General features: G+C 39.9%; 1 protein-coding gene across 1 annotated transcript in view; it reads right to left on the minus strand.

Moving 5' to 3' along the window:
* The window catches only part of Ube2g1 (ubiquitin conjugating enzyme E2 G1), a 99,971-nt gene extending 79,150 nt beyond the window's left edge, over window positions 1-20,821 (minus strand). Inside the window, exons 1-2 of the mRNA XM_078041090.1 lie at window positions 20,670-20,821; window positions 20,374-20,437 (exon numbers count right to left, since the gene is read on the minus strand). Coding sequence (XP_077897216.1) covers window positions 20,374-20,437; window positions 20,670-20,821 — 216 coding nt within the window. The remainder of the gene's footprint in view (window positions 1-20,373; window positions 20,438-20,669) is intronic.
* Window positions 20,822-21,832: the final 1,011 nt, after the last annotated feature.

Consider the following 21,832-nt stretch of genomic DNA (forward strand, 5'->3'; position numbering starts at 1 on the left):
AAATTTTAGAACTCCAAGTATACAGAAAATCCTTTGAAACTTCAAAAAAAATTACACAGGAACAAAAATAGACTGATCTGGATCATTTTTCATTCACTGTCTTCTTAGGAGGAATTCTGGATATGGTTCACAAGGGAACAATGACAAAGTTCCCAGGGGAAAAGATTTTAAACCCAGAATTCAATCCTCAGAAAACTTAGTAATCAAATGTGTGGAGAAATGCCGTAATGCCACTTGAAATCACAAGAGCATTTTTCAATACACATGGAATCAAAATTAATCAAGGGGGTGGGGGTTGTGGCTCAGTGTTAGAGCACTTGCCTAGCACATGTGAGGCACTGGGTTTGATCCTCAACATCACATAAAAATAAGTAAATAAAATAATGCTATTGTGTCCATATACAAACAAAAATATTTTTTTAAGGGGCTGGAGTTGTGGCTTAGCAGTAGAGTGCTTGCCTAGCATGTGCAAGGCCCTGGGTTCGATCCTTAGCACCACATAAATGTAAATAAATAAAAGGTATTATGTCCAACTACAACTAAAAAATAAATATTAAAAAAATTTAATAATCAAACATACACTCTTTCTAAAAAAAAATCAGAAAGAGGACAACATGAGGTAAAAGAAAAATGGTAGCTGAGTATGAACCAGAAAAACTAAAAGAAGACAGAGGGAAGTAAGACTTTGATATTTAAAAACTGTCCAAGAGACTAAGTTCCAATGATGAGAATTTCTCCTCTAGGTCCAAATCACTATTTGGTATTATAATGAACATATTAACACAACCATACAAATGCTGTTTTCTGTGGTGTTTTGTTTTTCAGTTATAACAGAGAATATACTGGGATGGGGTTGTGGCTCAGAGGTAGAGCGCTCACCTAGCATGCATGAGGCACTGGGTTCAATCCTCATTGTCACATAAAGTAAAATAAAGACACTGTATCCACCTATAACTAAAAATTTTAAAAAATAAATAAGTAATAAATAAATAATAAAAGGATATAAACATTATTAACACTGGCAATATAACAATAATATGATTAACAAAATTAGGAAGAAGGGGTTAAGAGTGAGTTAATTTCTTCACCTTAATGAAGGCAAGCATTAGAACAACAATAAATATATAACAAAAATTAAGAGTAAGTAGTATCATTAAATTCTTCACCTTTCATAGAAGTCAAACTCTCACATTAAGAGTGACCACAGGGCTGGGGATATAGCTCAGTTGGTAGATTGCTTGCCTCACATGCACAAGGCCCTGGGTTCAATCCCCAGCATCACCAAAAAAAAAGTGATCATACGCATGAATTATATTATGGAGAATGTGACAGGTAGGGGAGGACTTATTTTTCATTTTATTTTCTTTGGTATAGCTTATATATTTTTTATTTTTTACCATGAACTTATATTATTTTTATAATTTTAATTTTTTTAAGATTTTTTGTTGTTGTTGTTGTTGATGGACCTTTATTTATTTATTTGTATGTGGTGCTGAGAATCGAACCCAGTGCCTCAGCATGCTGAGCAAGCGGGTTAGCACTGAGCCACAACCCAGGTCCCTTTATATTTTTAAATTCTGCTTTAAGGGCTGGGGATGTGGCTCAAGTGGTAGCGCGCTCACCTGGCATGCGTGCTGCCCGGATTCAATCCTCAGCACCACATACAAACAAAGATGTTGTGTCCGCTGAAAACTTATAAAAAATAAATATTAAAAAAAATTTTTTTTAAATAAAAAAATAAAAACTGCTTTAATAAAAGAGTAAATTACAGCTTGTAATTCATAACATTCATAACATTATAATACTAGGTGTTTGAAAATAAGGCCCTATGTGCCAATACAGAAAGATGCCTACACTGTGTTAAGGAAAAAAAATCCAAATGAATAGCAATTCATTAAGATGATATTATGTGAGCTGGGCTTAGTGGCCCATGCCTGTAATCCCAGCAGCTAGGAAGGCTAAGACAGAAGTCTTGATCTAGAGTTCAAAGCCATCCTCAGCAACTCAGCAAGTCCCTGTTTCTAAATTAAAAAAAAAAAAAAAAAAGGGCTGGGGATGTGGCTCAGTGGTTAGGTGCCCCAGCTTAGTGATTTCTTATCAAGATAAATTTAGACTTTCCATATAATCAGCATTCATACTCCCAGATATTTACCCAAGTGAACTGAAAACAGATTAAGCCAAAAACTTGTATAGAAATGTTCACAGAAGCTTTATTCATAATACTACAAACTGGAAACAGACAAGATGTTCTTTAACATGGAAATGGATAAACAAATTGGTACAATGGAATGTGAACAATAGAAAGTACACAATGGAATATTATTCAGCAATAAACAATAGGCTACCAATTCATGCAACATGGGATGAATTTTAAATCCTTTTTTGCTAGGTCAAAGTAGCCAGACTCCAAAGCTACATGGGACATTCTGTAAAGGACAAAACTATAGGGAAAGAGGACAGAGTTAAAACTCACATGACAGAGCTCTTGCTTACTATGTGTGAGGGTTTGATCCCCAGCACCTCAACACATATTTATTTATTTTTTTTATGATTTTTTTTTAAGAGAGAGTGAGAGAGAGGTGGGGGACAGAGAGAGAGAGAGAGAGAGAGAGAGAGAGAATTTTAATATTTATTTAATCTTAGTTCTCGGCGGACACAACATCTTTGTTTGTATGTGGTGCTAAGGATCGAACCTGGGCCGCACGCACTCCAGGCGAGCGTGCTGCGGCTTGAGCCACATCCCCAGCCCCCACAACACATATTTAAAAAAAAAAAAAAGGAAACAGAACAATGGTTGCCAAGGAATGGTTGACAAAAATGGAGCCACAGAGAATTTTAGGGTACTTTTCTACATACTCCTGAAATGATGGTGAAAGGACTCTATGTTCTTTCCAAAACCCACAAAAATGTATATCTTAATGAAGGAATTTTGATATATGCAAAACACATTTTTAAAATAAACCACATGGACAAACACAGTAGCACATGCCTATAATCCCAGTGATGCAGGAAGCTGAAGCAGGAGGAATACAAGTCCGAAAGAGGCCCTAAACAATTTAGTGAAACCCTATCTCAAAATGGCTCAGTGATTAAGTATCACTGGGTCCCAAAACCAAAAATAAATTCATAAATAAAATAAACCACATGGTTTGGGGCAGTGGTCCATGGGTCCCCAAGCCAAAAATAAATACACAAATAAAATAAACCACATGGTTTTGTGCAGTGGTCCATGCCTGTAATCCCAGCTACTCAAGAGAATGAGGCAGAAGGATCCAAGTTCCAGTACAGCCTGGGCACCTTAGAGAGACCCTATTTCAATATAAAAATTAAAATGTCTACACACACCTGTAATCCAGGCAGTTGAGACTAGAGGATCACTAGTTCAAAGTCTGCCTCAGGCAATGGTGAGGCAATAAGCAACTCAATGTAAACTCTGTAATACAAAATAGGGCTAGGGTTGTAGCTCAGTAGCTGAGTGCCCCTGGGTTCAATCCCCAATATTAAAAAAAAAAAAAAATAGGGCTGGGGCGCATGCGGCTCAAGTGGTAGCATGCTCGCCTGGCATGCGTGCGGCCCAGGATCGCTCCTCAGCACCACATACAAACAAAAAGTCCTGGTTGATATTCCTCAGTGGTAGAGTGCCCCTGGCTTCAACCCCTAGTACCACAAAAATTTTTAAATTTTTCTTAAATAAATAAATCACATGGAATGAAGACTATAACAAATGACTTTACCTGTCTGGGTGATTATTCCTCATCTGAAATGGTTGGGACCAGAAAAAAATGTTTCAGATTTCAGGGTTTTTCTGATTTTAGAATATTTACATAGATTTTGCTGGCTGGGCATCCCTAATCCAAAAATTCAACACCCAAAGTATTTCAGGACATTTCAGTCTATGAGGGATGCTCAAATTGATATTACAAATTATGATAACCTCACTGAAAGGGATGGAAGAAGAAAAAAGCTGACCTAAGGGATTTGGGGAAGCAGTACTTGGACAAGTTAAAAAACAAGGACAAAAACTGCTTTTAAGGACTGGGCATATATATAGCTCAGTTGGTAGAATGCTTGCCCTGCATGCACACTGCCCTGGGTTCAATCCCCAGCACCACCAAAAACAAAAAAACTATTTTTAAATAGACTAGGAGATGGTAGCTGGGTTTTCCCCCCACTATCAATAAAAAAGAAAAGGAAAAGGAACATTCTGGGACTTTTTCTATTCAACAAGATAACTTTCTGTGAACTTAGGTTTCTCCTAATATATGTTGGCTGGTAGAAACATAGATGTGTGTCTATGTGGAGTAATATTAAATATACAAACCACCTACTTTTCTCCTATAGAGCAGTGATACACCAATAGAAATGAGTACTCCCAATGCCCAAATTTTGGTTTCTAGATCCCAGTCTTTGACTTAAAGGAACCAGGGCTCCTTGAGCAAGTAGCTGACTCTAGAGCTAAGATAGGAAAAATATAAAATACAAGATAGGTACACCATATCTTACAGAAAATAAGTAAGTGAGCACATGTGTAGCTCAGTGGCCAAGTGCTCCTGGATTCAATAAAAATAAAAATTATATGATTAATTTTGAATCAACTTGGCAAGACAACAGTACCTACATATTTGGCCATACGCTGTTCTATCCGTTTCTGTGAAGATATTTTAGATGAGATTAACATTCAAATCTGACTGAGTAAAACAGATGATACTTCTTAATGCCATTGGAACTCATCTACCCCACCAGCTGAAGGCCATAATGGAAAACACTGCCCTCCCCCTCAAATAAGAGGTAATTTTGTCATGAGGCTGCATTCAGACTAGAACTTCCCAGGGTCTCCAGACTAAATACATAAATCATGGAACTCCATTCTTATAAGAAATCTCTGGGGAGCTGGGATTGTGGCTCAGTGGTAGAATACTCGCCTAGCATGTGCAGGGCCCTGGGTTCGATCTCAGCACCACATAAAAATAAATGAATGGAATAAAGGTATTGTGTCCAACTACAACCAAAGAAAGAAAGAAAGAAAGAAAATCAATCTCTGGGAAAGTCTGAGTAATATAGATTTTACTCCAAAGAACAAAATAAAATGTACAAGTCCACATGCATAAATAATTGAGTAAAACAAATGGGGCAGGAGAGATAAACCTTCCTTATAGAAGCATTCCAAATATAAGTAGATATTCCCTTCTTCGGGAGGTAAAGCTTAGTCCTTTCCACATGCACATAAGTTGGACTTAATAGCTTATAAAGAAAAGGGTAAGTGCTGGGGCAAAGGCAAGGTGGTTCATGATATAATTCCAGCTACTCTAGAGGCTGAGACAGGAGGACTGCAAGTTCAAGGACAAACTGGGCAATTTATCAAGTCACGGACTCAAAATAAAATCTCTTTTTCTTTTCTTTCTTTCTGGTACTGGGGATTGAACCCAGGGGCACTTTACCACTAATCCCCCCCCACCCCCGTACTTTATTTTTTATTTTGAAACAGGGTCTTATTAAGTTGCTTAGGACCTCACTAAATTGCTAAGGCTGGCCTTGAATTTGCAATCCTCCTGCCTCAGCCTCCTTGGTCTACTAGGATTACAGGTGTGCCCCACAGCACCCAGACCAAAAAAAAATCTTTAAGAGCTGAGGATGTAGGGATGTACTTCAAGAGGTAGAATGCTCCTGGGTTAAATTTCCAGTAACAAAAGAAAAGGGAAAGGGAAAAACAGTAATCTCTCAGTAGAGAAACCTGATCAACACTACTGTAAACCAAGTGATCCAGATTTAAAACCGCAGGGCTTTCATGGAAATGAATACTATATACCACTGTTAAAGGATGAAAAGCACCTCATGTCTATGGTATTCTTCCTGAAAATCCATTACACCAGTCTAATCATGCAGAAAACATTAGACAAATCAATTTAAGGGAAATTCTACAAAGTGAGACCTAAAAATTAAACAAAATCTGAGAAAGTCTCACAGACCAAGGTGGGCTAGGAAGACATGTCAGACAAATGCAACATGGCATCCTGCAACATAAGAAAGGAAATCCAGGTGAAAAATATGGAAATCCAAATAAAGTATGGTTTTAGTTAGTAATGATATATCAATCCTGGCTCGTAATTGTGATAACTGTACCACACAAATTTAAAATATGGGTGTAGAGTATATAGGAACTCTCTGTACTACTGTGTGGTACAGTTATCACAATTTTTCTGTAACTCTAAAACTGCTTTACAATTAAAAATTTTAAAAAAACAACCATCACAACAAGGCTGGAGGATGTAGCTCAGTTGTAGAGCACTTATCCAACAATGTACTAGGCTCTAGGTTTAATCCCCAGCATCCCCTAAAAAAGAGCCTACCACACAGTTGCTCCCCCAACAGCTATGTAATATGTTTTAGAGGCTGAAGAGGGCAGCAGCACAAAATCCTTCCCCTGCACCACTGCTGCCCCTGTAAGAGTTAAATAAAACCAAACTGGGTAACAACAGTTTTGTTCTGTTTGTTTCCACCAGGCAAAAATTAAGGGCAAAAGCAGCAGCAAAGGCGTGATCCTAAGGGAGAGAGGCAGAAACAACCAAAGAAGTCATTGAAAATAGTTTTTCCCTGGGGGAACAACTGCACCTTAAATGGTCACAGCAGTTTGAAAAATATTAGCAAACCTAAAGTCCTAGACCTCTATTGAGGACAATATAAATCACCCTATGCATTGCTAAATACAAAGAGAGAGAGAGAGAGAGAGAGAGAGAGAGAGAGAGAGAGAGAGAGAAATAATCCTCTGCATATATATAGCAAAAGTTATTAAGTAAGACCAGAGTAACATTTTTCTCTACACCAGCCTTGAAACTGATACTTTAATTATAGAATCTTAAAGCACAGATGATGAGAAATAGACACTCAAAAAAATAAAAGGGCTGGGGATGTGGCTCAGTGGTAGACTGCTCCTGCTCCTGAGTTCAATCCCCAGAGCAGGAAACAAACAAACAAAAAAGCAAAATTGCTTAATAAGGTAACCTGCATTTGAAATCTGGGTTATATCATGTACCTGCTAAATAAACTTGGTGGCGGTGATGGTGGGGACTTCTTGGGCTGAGGTTGCCTGCTGTGCAGGTGCAAAACCCCAGGTTAATTGTAAACACCACACAAACCATCAACGACCATCACCATCATCATAATTTTTAAGAAACTAAGGTTTCTTAAAAAGAATTAAGTATATAAAATCAATTTTAAAGCCAAGTGTGGTGGCACACACCTGCAATTTCAACAACTCAGAAGGCTGAGACAGAGAAAAATCACAAGTTTGAGGCCAGCCTCAGCAATTTAGTGAGGCCCTAAGCAACTTAGCAAGACCATTTCTTTTTCTTTCTTTCTTTCCTTTTTTTTTTTTTTTTGTACCAAGGATGGAACTCAGGGGTACTAGACCACTGAGTCACATCCCTATCCCTATTTCGTATTTTATTTAGAGATAGGGTCTCGCTTTTGAGTTGCTTAGCGCCTCGCTTTGCTGAAGTTGGCTTTGAACTCGTGATCCCCTGCCTCAGCCTCCTGAGCTGCTGGGATTACCATCTTAGCAAGAACACTTCGAAATCAAAAATAAAAAGGGCTGGGGGGTGTACCTCGGTTGGCTAAGCACCCCTGAGTTCAATCCCCAGTACAAAAAAAAGGTTAAGGATATAGCTCAGTTGGTAGAGTGCTTGTGTTGCACACACAAGGCCCCGAGCTCAATCCCCAGCACCATTTAAAAAAAAAAGAGAGGGCTGGGGATGTGGCTCAAGCGGTAGTGCGCTCGCCTGGCATGCGTGCGGCCCGGGTTCGATCCTCAGCACCACATACCAACAAAGATGTTGTGTCCGCCGAGAACTAAAAAATAAATATTAAAAAAAAAAATTCTCTCTCCTCTCTCACTCTCTCTTTTAAAAAAAAAAAAGAGAGAGAGAAAATAATTTTTTTTTTAATTGCTATCACTAGAGTTGTGTTCAGAATGTTTTTGTTTGGTTTTTTTGTTTGTTTTGGTACGGGGGATTGAATTCAGGGGCACTCGACCACTGAGGCACATCCCCAGCCTTTTGTATTTCATTTACAGACAGGGTCTCACTGAGTTGCTTAGTACCTTGCCATTGCTGAGGATGGCTTTGAACTCCAGATTCTCCTGTCTCAGCCTCCCAACTCCATGGGGCTAGACTGATTTCTTAGAACTTCATTTACTATTTATATCTGCAGCAAACATGGCTGGTTGTCACTCACTATTTACTTTTAATCTGTCAACTTTATCTTTGTTTTATCATGCCAAATGATTCTAATTACAGTTTTCTCTATACTGATAAATGCAAAGATATTTTAAGCATATAACCAACCTAATGCTCTTAAGAGAGCCAAAATACTGATTCTGCTGTTATCCAAGTAGCCTTTTTCCTAAGAAACCTGCCTAATCTCCCCATCCTCTCTCAATATTAATCCCTCCTTCCCAGTGCTACTTTCTATTTTCTGAAAATGCATGTGCCCAGCAAACTCATCTGTATTTATAATACTGTATTATAACTTTGTTTACATAGTATTGCCAAATGTAGCACTTCAAGAAAGGGATAAGATAACCTTTTATTCCGCCTTTCTCAATGCAGCTGCATTCAGGGCTCAATAAAATTAAGTGAATTTTCTATCTCAAATTATAGATTTGTTTCAACTTCCTATTTCTTCAAAGTGTTAATAATGACAATTATGCCGCTGTTTTTAACTATGAATAATAAGTTTAAAAAAGGAGTTCTCTATTTGAAAAAAAAATGATAAGCTTCAGTTACAGGTAACAAAAAAACAGGTAAAAGGCATTAACAAGGATGTGAAGAAATTATTATCATTCCTTGTATATTGCTGAAAGGATTTGTAAATTGGTGCACCTCTTATAAAAAACAGTAAGGAAAGTCATTAAAAATTAAACAGGGGCTGGGGATGTGGCTCAGTGGTAGAGTGCTCGACTAGCATGTATGAGGCCAGGCCCATAAAGGGGGGGGGGGGTTTGGAAGAGGAGAGGGGGGAGGGAGAAAAAGAAAAGAAAAAGAAAGAAAGAAAATTAAATGGAAGCCAGGAATGGCAGTGCAAACCTTTAATCTCAGAAATTTAGGAAGTTGAGGCAGGAGGATCCCAAACTCAAGGTCAGTCTCAACAACTTAGGGAAGGCCCTAAGAAACTTAGTGAGACTTGTCTCAAAGTAAAAGGGCTGATAATATGGCTCAGTGAGGGGCTGGGGATGTGGCTCAAGCGATAGCGCGCTCGCCTGGCATGCGTGCAGCCCAGGTTCCATCCTCAGCACCACATACCAACAAAGATGTTGTGTCCGCCGAGAACTAAAAAATAAATATTAAAAAAAAAAAATATATGGCTCAGTGGTAAAACACCTCTGGGTTCAATCAGTAGTACAAAAAAAAGAAAAGAAAAGAAAAAGAGGAAAGGGAGGGAGGGAGGGAGGGAGGGAGGGAAGGAAGGGAGGGAAAGAAAAAGAAAAATGAAAGAATGAAGAAATTACAAATAGAACTACCCAAAGTAGGTTAATTAATTGTAACAAATACAACATTCTGGTAGAGCATGTTGATAACAGGGAAGGCTATGTATGTGTGGGGCAGGAGGTATAAGGGAAATCTTTCTAGCTCCCGATAAATTTTACTAAGAACCTACAACTGCTCTAAAATTTATTAAAATGAAAATAGAACTACTGTATGATCCAGCAATCCCACTTCTGGGAATATATCCCAAAGAAATCAAAAACAGGGTCTCCAAGAGATATTTGCACACACATGTTCATAGAAGCATTCACAAGAGCCAAGAGGTTGAAGCAACCCAAATATCCATCGCAGGTGAATGGATAAACCAAATATCATATACTCATAATAAATTACTATTATTTTTTAAACATTCCTCACCCAGGTTCTATTTATTTGTTTGTTTGTTTGTTTGTTTAATATGGTACTGAAGATCAAACCCAGGACATTACATGTGCTAGGCAAGCTCTCTACCACTGAGCCACAATCCCAACCACTCATAATAGATTATTATTCAATCTTAAAAAGAAAGGAAACCACAGAGCATGGGGGCATATGCCTGTAATCCCAGTGGCTTGGGAGGCTGAGACAGGAGGATAGCGAGTTCAAAGCCAGCCTCAGCTAAAAGCAAGGCGCTCAACAACTCAGTGTAGACCCTGTCTCTAAATAAAATACAAATAATAGGGCTAGGGATGTGGTTCCCAAGTGCCCCTGAGTTCAATCCCCATACCCCAAAACAAAACATGGATGAACCCTGAGGACATTATGCTAAGTGAAAGGAGCCAGTCACAAATACAGCATGATTCTACCACACGAGGTACCTAAAATAGAAACAAAGAATGAGAGGAATGGAGGAGCGATTTAATGAGCACAGCTTCAGATTTGTACAATGAAAAAATTCTGGAGGTCAGTTTCACACCCATGAATTGACTTAAAATAAAACTGCCTGATTAGCCAGGCACAGTGGTGCACACCTGTAAATCCCAGTGGATGAGAGGCTAAGGCAGGAGGATCCCAAGTTCAAAGCCAACCTCTACAACTTAGGGAGGCCCTAAAAGCAATTTATGAGACCCTGTCTCAAAATAAAATACAAAAAGGGTTGGAGATGTAGCTCAGTGGTTAGACACAATCCTCAGTAGCAAAACAAAACAAAAGAAAACCCTGCACGATTCATAATGGCTGAGATGATAAATTTTATGTCACTTTTAAACCACAGGAGAAAAAAAAAGAAAAATGGCTTAGTGCCTCAATAAATTGCTGAGGCTGGTCTCAAACTCGTGATCCTCCTGCCTCAGCCTCCCAAGTCACTGGGATTACAGGTGTGCACCACTGCATCTGGCTCTTCCCATCAGTTTTTTTATTGTTGTTTCTTTTGTTTTTGAGGGACTGGATTGAACCCATGGCCTTATGCATGCATGGCAAGCACTCTACCAACTGAGCTCTTTCCCCAGTTCCTCTTTCCATCAGTTTTAACTAGACTACTTTTAAAACAAAAGTAGTCTTCCACCTATACAAGGAAACTAGATAAGAAAAACCCTGAAGTTATCAATAAAGAAATAGTGTGAAATGCATTCTGCTGTTATATACAACTAATTAGAATTTTTTTTTTAATTTTAAAAAGAAACTGTATGTAAGGGAGGAAGAATACATATAACCACATAACTTTTTGTTGTCGTCTTAATATTTTCTGGAAAATCCAGAGGTTTAACAGCTTGCTGGGGCTCCTTTTCTGATGTCTATAGAGCACCCCCTGCAAAACACCCACCTGCCTCTCAACAAAAACTCAAAACTCAAGCACTTAGCTGCTGCCTCTGCCACCTGCAGAGCAGAAGCTGACATAAAGTTGCTGAAGCTGGCTTTGAACTTGAGATCCTCCTGCCACACCCTCCAGAGCAGTTTGGGGTTTAGGCCAGTAGGAACCACCAGGCTGTAATATCTTATTGTTTCAATTTGCATTTCCCTAATGTCTAATGATGTTACATCTTTCCATTTGCTTATTTGCCATCTGTGTTTCCTCATCAGCAAAATGACTATTCATGTCTTTTGCCCATTTTCTAAATGGATGGGGTTTTTTTTATTGTTGGGTTCAGAGATTTTATGTATTGTAGAAAGAACTCTTTGCCAGATATGTTCTTCCAACCTGTAACTTGTCTTTTCATCCTTTTAATGGGGTCTTCCACAGAATAAATGTTTTTAATTCTGATAATGTCCAGCTTATCAGTATTTCCTTTTATGGATCACACTTTGAGAGTCAGTCATGTCTAAAAACTCTTCACCTAGAGAACGCTTTGTCTTTAAATAGAAACCCTAGTAAGTATGTCTTACATAAGAAAAAGAAAATGATAATGCAATTAAAGTGTATGCACATTCAAAAGCAAATCAAAACAGTGTCTCCTCAAATAAATGGCATTTTTTAAAATGTTTAAACTCTTTAAACTGTTATTTAAAAGCAAGCTTGCTTTATAAGAGTAAAGTAAGCAGGGCATAGTGGTACGTGCCTGTTAATCCCAGCAACTCCCAAAACTGAGGCAGGAGAAGTTCCAGGGCAGCCCCAGTGAGACCCTTGCCTTAGTGAGACCCTATCTCAAAATAAAAAATAAAAAGGGATGAGGTGTGGCTCTTTGATAAAGTGCCCATGGGTTCACTTCCCAGTAACCCCACCTCCCCTATCCTGCAGAAGAGTAAAGCAAAAACAATTGCCAGGTAAAAGTTTAAATGAATTATTTGTCACTCATACTTTGAAACATATCTTTAACCAATAGAAGGCTAGGTAAGTAAAGCTAAGAAAAGCAGAGAAAGAGCAGTATTAAGTTTTTCTAAGATTTAGAAATGGATATAAAATGTAAAAAAAAAAATTCCATTACAAAAACTATCTTTTCACAAATTTTAGAGGACATAACTTCATAAAGAAAGGTCTACATCTCTACAACAACGGCAAATTATAATTTTTTTCCAGAAGTTTCTCTTAAGGCCAGAATCTATCAATGAAACAAGCACTTACAAAAACTCCTGGTTTGTTCAAATGAGTCTATCCTACAACAGGGAAAAGTTGAAATTGCTGTATTTTAACAATTAAATATTTTATTTTCTAAAAATGCATTTTATTCTTTTTTTGTTTTTCCTGGCAGTGTTGAGGATTTAACCTAGGGCCTCCCGCATACTAGGCAAGTCCTCTACCCAGAACCACACCCCAGCCCTTTTTATATTTTTATTTTGAGGCTGGGTTTTGCTAAATTGTCCAGTCTGGCCTCAAACTTGTGATCCTTCTGCACCAGCCTTCTAAGTAGCAGGGATTAAAGGTATTATATCCACAACCAGCCTTGTCTTAGTCTTCTCTTTTTTTGTACCAGGGATTGAACCCCGGGGGTGCTTAACCTCCGGAGCTGCTAGGATTACAGAAGAGTTCTTCCATGTCCAGCCTCATTTTATTCTTTATTCAGTCATTTATGTGTTAATACAAATAATTCATGCTCATTACAAAATTTGAAAATGTTTCCTTTCTCATTTGTAGTTTTCTATATCTGAAAAGCAATTAAATTTTTATATGACTACACTATGTTTACCTTGTCAAGATTACTTCCAAAAGCACATACTTTCTCTGAAAAGTTATTTTCTAAAAACCAATGAAAAATGATATCAGAAGAACCCTTGGAGGTTCTGATATCTAAATTCTAACAAAAGTATTATAATAAGTTAGAAATGCCAAAATATTCATCCTAAATTGATCTGATTACATTAAAATAAAAAGAGCACTTGATATTTTACTTGTTTGAAACAAGGACTCACCCACACGAGTTTACCTACCAGAAGATGGCATACCCTCCCTGCCACAGCACAGTTTTACTAAGAACAAAATAATACAAAGAATTGAAATTCATCTTGAAAGTGCAGTCGCTCTTCACCTGCAAAAAGGAAGTCAAAGGATTCAGGGTAGAGTGTCTGCTCAGCCTGATGGGTTCAATACTCAATACCTCAAAAAAAGTGGGGGACGGGGTCAAAATGATGCTGTGGTACACATTTGTAATCCCAGCTACTCAAGAGGTAGAGGCACAGTAGTATCCCAAGTTTGAGGCCATCCTAGGCAGATACTGTCTCAAAATAAAAAATTAGGCTGGGCACAGCGGCACACACCTGTAATCTCAGTAGCTCTGGAGGCTGAAGCAGGAGGATCATGAGTTCAAAGCCAGCCTCAGCAAAAACGAGGTGCTAAGTTACTTAGATGCTAAGTAAGACCCTGTCTCTAAATAAAATACAAAACAGGGCTGTGGATGTGGCTCAGTGGTTGAGTGCTCCTGGGTTCAATCCCCAGTATCAAATAAATTAAAATAAATAATAAAATGGGCTGGGGTATAGAGCAATGATAAAACACCCCTGAGTTCAACTAGGACCACACAAAAAAAAAAAAAGGCAACAACAGTCAATAATACAGGAGTGATTGCTGGGTTATCAGACTTTCCACACTAGACATCTCTAATAATAAACAAGGCATTTAATTTCACATTTGTATGTAGAAGTATCACAAAATATCTGTACTAAAGTAAACTGTACAATAAAACTATATTCTTTGGTACCACTTTATAGTAAACATAGGAGTGTACTAATACACTGATAAAAACTTACAAATTGTAGAGTTCAGTTCAACATTTAAATATATTCAACAGAGCTAGGGCTAGGGCTGAGCCATAGTGCACTTGCCTGGCATGTGTGAGGCACTGGGTTTGATTCTCAGCACCACATATAAATAAATTAAACAAAGGTCTATCAACAACTAAAAAAGATATTTAAAATAAATGTATATATTCAACATTTTAAAAAATAAATATATATATTCAACAGTATTTTAGATTTAGAAAGTGTGGTTGTCCAAAACAAAGATTAATATAAAAAGTATGCTTCATTTTATTTAGGGAAAGTTAAACCACCACATTATTATTATTTTTTCTTTTTTTAAGTTTTTGATGAACCTTTATTTTTTATTTAATTATATGAGATGCTGAGAATCAAACCCAGTGCCTCACACATGCGAGGCAAGTGCTGTACCACTGAGCCATAACCCCAACTCCAAACCACCAATTATTAAAAACTAAATTTCATTATATTAGCAAAGCTATTCACTAAATGACAAATTATTTACTTAGTCATTTACTTCTTAATGTTAAAGAAAATTTTTTTTATTCACTAAAAAGTTGCCAGGTGCAGTGACAAACACCTATAATCCCAGCAACTTGGGTGGTTGAGACAGGAGGGTCACCACATTGGAGGCCAGTCTCAGCACCTTAGTGAGGCCCTCAGCAACTTAGTGGGATCCTGTCCCAAAACAAAAAATAAAAAAGGGTTAGGAATGCAGTTCGATGGCAAAACACCTCTGGGTTCAAATAAAAATATTCACTAAAAAGTTAAGGCTTTTTTAGATTCATAACAACACAATAATTGAATAATTCCTTGATGTTCCTTCAACTTCAGGAAATGTAAACTATACAATACCACTCCCAATGAAAATGTTTGCTTGATTTATGCTTTTCTGTGACACTGTATTCAGTACAATATGCAGTATCTGCATTATTTCTGTATTACTGTTAATGATTTCTGGATATAAAAAGTACCAACTTCTGTTAAGTAACTAGTAATTTGATGCAATGTAAATTTACTTGTAGGATTCCTTCCAGTTCTAAATATGTGGATTATCAACTTCTTTTAATTTTTGGGGGGAGGGGGTTGTGCTGGGGATTGAACCCAGGGCCCTGTGCATGCAAGGCAAGCAATCCATCAACTGAGCTATATATATATATCCCCAGGCCAACTTTTAATATTATAACCCTATCACACATAATATTCTTCTACTTCATAGAGTAATAATCAATTACTCTATTCTGCTTAGCTAAGATTGTTATTGTTATATAGTCTAGAAAGGCCAATAAGAAATATTAAATCTTTCTAACCCCTCCATTCTTTGAATGGCCTATGAATTGCAGAGCTGCTGATGAAACCACATAACACAAAACTTGAAACTGGGGTCCCTTGTAGGTGATCCTCCAAGGGAGAAAACAGGGCACCTTATAGTGCGACTCATACCACCAGCTTAACATTCACCCCCAAGTGCTACTTTAAAAACTGGATTCCAGCTGGGTGCAGTTGTACACATCTGTAATCCCAGTAGCTCAGGAGGCTAAGGCAGGAGGATCAAGAGTTCAAAGCCAGCCTAAGGAATGATGAGGCACTAAGGAACTCAGTAAGACCCTGTCTCTAAATAAAATACAAAATAGGGCTGGGGTTGTGGCTCAGTAGTTGAGTGTCCCTGAATTCAATCCCGGTACCACCTCCCACCCCCAAAATTGATTCCAGTCAAGTACTATGGTAAATGTCTACAAACCAAACACTGTCTCAAAATAAAAAAGGCTGGGGATGCAGTTTAGTGATGAAGCACCCTGATTCAATCCCCAGTACTAAGTGGGGAAAAAACCTGGATTCTAAGGCCCCATTAAGACATACATAGTGATAATATTTGGAGATGAGGCCAGGAATCTATTTTCTACAGACTTCTCAAGTAATTCTATTGTATACCAAGTCTGAAAAACACTTCATCACAACCTGCTTACATAGGTGGCCAGGAAACTGCAGATCTTGAAATTTTCCAGATTACTTTCAAATGTACAACCAAGATTTCTACTGTAAAAGAAGCCAAATTTTTACTGTTAATGCATAAAGGAATTCTTCCTAGTTCTAGAATGTCTATGAAAATATGGAATGCCTATGTATGCCTACGAAAACATAACTAATGAAAATCTTAAAAAAAAAAAGCTTAAAAAAGGGTCTTCTTATTTCTTAAAACTGCTCTTCATAATAAAATTTAGTATGGTCAATGTAGGAAACGAGTTGAACTAACCCTAAATTTCTTCTCCATTAAAAGTCAACATCAAAAAAAGCTTGATGCTACCTTCCTTCAGTCTATGACACAAATTCAAAAGCATCTTCCTTGATTCTGCAGAATGTTGACTTTAAGTTGACAATGACTAATATATATCTTTTACCTTAAAACTCTCAGGCTAGGAGTGTACCCTCAGCACTAGAATTCTTGTCTAGCTTGTGCAAGGCCCTGGGTCCAATCCAAACACCACAAATACAAAAACACTCATGAATTTAATGTGTATTATTCTGTACAATAATTTTATTAAGATGAGAAAACCAATTTGTCTAGTTACTGGATAAATTAGTTTAAAATAACCTTTTAAAATCTTATTTCATGATTGTCTCAGTTATTACTTCCTTACAAGCAATATACACAATTAAAAAACAACTCTAAAAACAGTCTCTAAAATAAGGTCTTCGTTCTAGCAACACCACTAACAGTACCTGTGACCTTAGGCAAATTATTTAACCTCTCTAAACCTCTATTTCCTTTTGGGGGGATTAAATGAGATAATACACGTTAAGGACTCAGTACTTGATTTATGTCAGTCCTCAGTAAACATTAGTCCATATATATGTATATAGGAACCTCTCTGGGAGACACACAAGTGTCGATGGTACCTTCCATGAAAAAAAAAATGGGGAGAAAAGACTATATATTTTTGAATTCTGAATTTTAATTTTTTTTTTTTTTTTTTTTTTTTTTTTTTTTTTTTGAGAGAGAATTTTAATATTTATTTTTTAGTATTTGGCGGACACAACATCTTCGTTTGTATGTGGTGCTGAGGATTGAACCCGGGCCGCACACATGCCAGGCAAGCGCGCTACCACTTGAGCCACATCCCCAGCTGAATTTTAATTTTTTAAAAGAACTTTTTTAAAATTGAGCTCCTGTGCTGAGGAATTTCTTAGTGTTTAACTTACTGCATTGCAAAAGTTGAACTGCCATTACTGAATTTGCAAAGGAGTAAGTCATAATCTAATAATACCACAAAGAAATATACAACCTAGCTTATTTCATGAATCTGTTTTCTTACTTGCTTTACAATTGCCATAATGGCCTTCACTAAAATAATACCTGAACCCACTGGTTCTCAATATGGGATGATTTTTTGATTTACTTGGCAATAGAGACATTTCTGTTTTCACAACTAGGAATATACTACTGGCATCTAGTGGATAGACACCAGGAACACTGCTAAACAACCTATAATTCACAGCATAGGCCCCCACAACAATAATCAGCCCAAAATATCACTAGTACTAAACTTGAAAAAACTCTGCAAACCCAAGTAAACCATTTTGCTTGTTTCTGAAAGTAACCAAATCTTCATTACAATGACAACACGTCTGATAATTTCTCTCAGGTAATGAACTAAAATCCTTACCACTGGCAGACTAAAGGCAAAATAAAGAAGTCACTGTTGACCACTCATGTTGAAAGTTTCTGAAACTCTACTTCTGGAAGGGCTTACAGGTTTATGTTTTCCACTTAATTAAATACACTTCAAGATTTTTTTTTTTTTTTTTTTTTTTTTTTTAAAGAGAGAGTGAGAGAGAGGGGGACAGAGAGAGAGAGAGAATTTTAATATTTATTTATTTTTTCTTAGTTCTCGGCGGACACAACATCTTCGTTTGTATGTGGTGCTGAGGATCGAACCCGGGCCGCACGCATGCTAGGCGAGCACGCTACCGCTTGAGCCACATCCCCAGCCCACTTCAAGATTTTTAAAACACTTATCATCAAACCTTTCAAAAGTTCACTATAAGTAATTTCAAGAGATTATAGTTTTCTGAGGCTGGGGATGTGGCTCAAGTGGTAGCACGCTTGCCTGGCATGCGTGCAGCCCAGGGTTGGATCCTCAACACCACATACAAAACAAAGATGTTGTGTCTGCCAAAAACTAAAAAAAAAAATATTAAAATTCTCTCTCTTAAAAAAATAAATAAAAATAGAAAAGAGATTATAGTTTTTTAATTCTTTCCTGTTTTCAAGTGATATTTGAAGAAATATAAATAGACATATTCCAGTCTACATGCTACTAAAGTAAAACAAGGGCTTTATTTTAAATAGGTTATCAAATCTTTCAAAATAAACTTGATGTTTCTAATTCCAATTACACTGCTTTGACCTTCTGTTCCATACATTAACATCCTTCAAAAGTTTAAGAAAATATTAAGGGCTGGGGATATAGCTCAGTTGGCAAAGTGCTTGCCATGCATGCACAAGGCCCTGGGTTCAACACTCAGCACCACAAAAAAAAAAAAAATAGTTCTGATTAAGAAAGCAAGAAAAGTTAATTAGAGTTAGGTAACTTTACAATGAGGCTTGAAAAATTACAAAGTAAATCATTCTTTCCTCTACATTAAAGTATTTTTTAGTGTGCCCTATCAGAAAATCAACCATTCATAAAGAGCACTTTGAGAAATGTTTTATCAATATTTGAAATATTGTTTTAAAAAAACAGAATGCAAAACTAAAGCAAGTTTTCACTAAAATCTGCAACTGGTTCACAAATAGCAAAGTTCTGACATACTGCTACTGCTAACACTGCTATTAGTCATATTTTACTTTCTTAGTAACTGCGAAACTTCTTTTGCACCTTTTAAAATGTATATCTTTTCCATTATGTAAGAGTTGAGCTTACTCAGGAAGTTGAAGCAGGAGATTACAAGTTCAAGACCATCCTCCCAACTTAGGAGACCTTCCAACCACCACACCTCGGGCTCAAAAAAAAGTTTGGGATCTTAGCTCAGTGGTAAAGAGTTCCTGGGTTTAATCCCTGGGGGTACTGCTTTAATATTTAGTACTTATTTATATTCAGTAGTTCACCATATTAAAAAAAAACTTATCCTGATTAAAGAATTCTTAGGAAGACAAAAGAAAACCTTCATTCTTTTCTTAAAAAAAAAAAAAAGGGCTGTTTGCAAATACAAGGTGCAAGAAAGTTGCTCTACTTCTACTGCTGCTTTTCTAACACACTATTCCTGGTGGGTATAGTATCATTAGAACTTTTCCACTCACTTCAAGCCACTCCCCCTGACCATCTATAACTTTAATACTAGTCCAAACCTGCTTGCTCATGGTCTAATAATAAACTTAATTATACAATCTGTAACAGCCCCCGACAACCTTTTCCTTAAGAAGCCACAAAGGTGATTTAACTAACACCTCAAACTCACAATCCATTTCAAAGACAGATTTCTTCATTGCAGCCTTAAGTTTCTACATCCAGGGTTAAGGGAGTCTGGCTGCAGGATGAGGGGGAAGATCGCCTGAATCCGGACTGACATTTACGGGGCGTTGGACAGCAGGGGTAACTGCTGGTTCATCTCTCTTTAAATCTGGCAGCACGTGGGGCGGCATTGTGAAGCCACCAACCCGCCACCCCCCTTTCACTCCGCACACGTAGGCCTCCAGCGCGCATGCTCGGCTCACACAGTCCTAGCAGAGTAGGAGCCAACCCCCTAAAAAGTCAACCTGGAAGCCGCAAACGGCCGGAGGCCGGGACAATGGGGGAGGGGGACGCACTCTTCCAGGCAGGATGACCGGGCCGCCGCCCCTAGTCGGAGACTGCGAGCGCAGCCCCGGGGGTCTGCGAGCCTGCGCGGGAGCCTGAGCCGCCGCGAGCACAAAGCCCGAGCCGGCCAGCGAGCCGCTGTCCCCAGTGCCCGCTCCTACCCTCCCCCAGCCGGGCGGCGTAGCCGGAGCCGGTGCCAGGCGGAGGCAGGCGAGGCGGCGTCCCGCAAGCCGCCGGGTTCCCGGACACCGCGCGCCAGCGCCCAGGCCGCCCCGGCCGCCGCTTTTGTTGTGGGCCGTAACTCCGTGGACCCGACGCTGCCCGGGGAGAAGTTTTGCGCGTCTCCCCGATCCGGCCCGGGTTCAGCTCCTATCGCCCACTCTTGGCCCCAGTTGCCCTGCACCGCTTGGACTCCAGCGTCAAGGACTCACCGCCGCGCGGGGCCCAGACGCTCCAGCTGCCCCAAGGTCCGGCGGCCTCCGCCGCACCTGAGCCCTGGGACCCGCCCCTCAGAGAGGGTCAGTCAGGCCCGGGATCCACAGCCCCTCCCCCGCAACGCCCCACCGAACAGTGGGGGAGGGGGCGACCACCCTCCCACTCCCGGGGCGCCAGGCCCCGTCCGAGGGCCAAGGCAGGGACGCGTCCCCGCCCCCAAAACCCTCTGAAAGCCAGGCAAGAAGTGCTGGGCCCGGCTGGGACCGAGCCCGTGCTCCCCGCCCTCGCAGGCCTGGACCCCTCGCCGCCCGGCCGCCGGCCGAAAGGAGGGAGGAGGCAGTGGGCACCGCTGTCCGCGATCGCGGCCCGGCCAGGCGCCCCGCCGCCCGCCTGCTCACCTGCCAGCTGTCTTCGCAGTAGCAGCGCCGACTGCAGCTCCGTCATCCTCCACGCCAAGGGCCCGGGCTGGCGCCGGGGCTTCCAAAGGGTTAGGGACAGGCTCTGGGGGCGGCTGGAGCTGGGTGTGCTGAGGAACACGGGCCCCGCGACCGGATCGCGGAAGCCAAGGGAGGCCGGGCTCGGGCAGCGAGAGCGGCACCCTGCCGGTGCGGGTCCACTCGGTTCGACTCTTCTCACAGCGCCTCAAGCCCGGAAGGGGAGGGTACCCGGGCCGCCGCGGCGCGCACTGGGACTTCGCTCGCCCGCTTCCCTCCTTCAACCCGCCAGTCGGCCCCACCGGTGCCTTCCCCCGCCACTGCCTCACTGCGCGCAGGGCCGCTCCGCGCAAGCGCGCTGGGCCTGCCTACTTCAGAAGCTGCCCGCCCGCTAGCCCGACCCTCTGGCTCCCTGCCCCGCCTCCGGCAGTGGAGCTCCGCCCCCTGAGCGCTGTTGCCCCGGCTGCCGCCATCTTGGGAAGGTCCACGCCCGGCTGGCAGCCAAACCCTCGCTAGTAGACGCCCCGCGGACGCCATGACAAAGAGGTCGCAGAGGGTCAGGACGCCACCTCTAGTTTGAAGCAAGTGGTTTGGGAGTAAAGAGCCCAAAAGAAGCAGTAGTTGTCTAGTTGTTGGCGAGTATCCATCAGCAATCAAACTCTACACAGATGGTGTGCGAATTAATCATTGTTAGAAAGCCGAACTTAATGCTGATGTTCCCCATTTTAAGCAACTATCAAAACAGGGAATATATACTGATAATTCACTTTTCATGAAGAATACACAAAAAGATTCTTGAAATAAGGAAAATGTTGTGCATTTCATAGTATAAAACCATTAAATAGGGGCTGGGGATGTGGCTCAAGCGGTAGCGCGCTCGCCTAGCATGCGTGCGGCCCAGGTTCAATCCTCAGCACCACATACAAAGAAAGATGTTGTGTCCGCCAAAAACTGAAAAATAAATATCAAAAGTTAAAATAAATAAATAAATAAATAAATAAAACCATAAAATAAATCGATA

The sequence above is a fragment of the Ictidomys tridecemlineatus genome, chromosome 3, assembly GCF_052094955.1.
Source record: "Ictidomys tridecemlineatus isolate mIctTri1 chromosome 3, mIctTri1.hap1, whole genome shotgun sequence".
Classification (NCBI taxonomy): Eukaryota; Metazoa; Chordata; class Mammalia; order Rodentia; family Sciuridae; genus Ictidomys; species Ictidomys tridecemlineatus.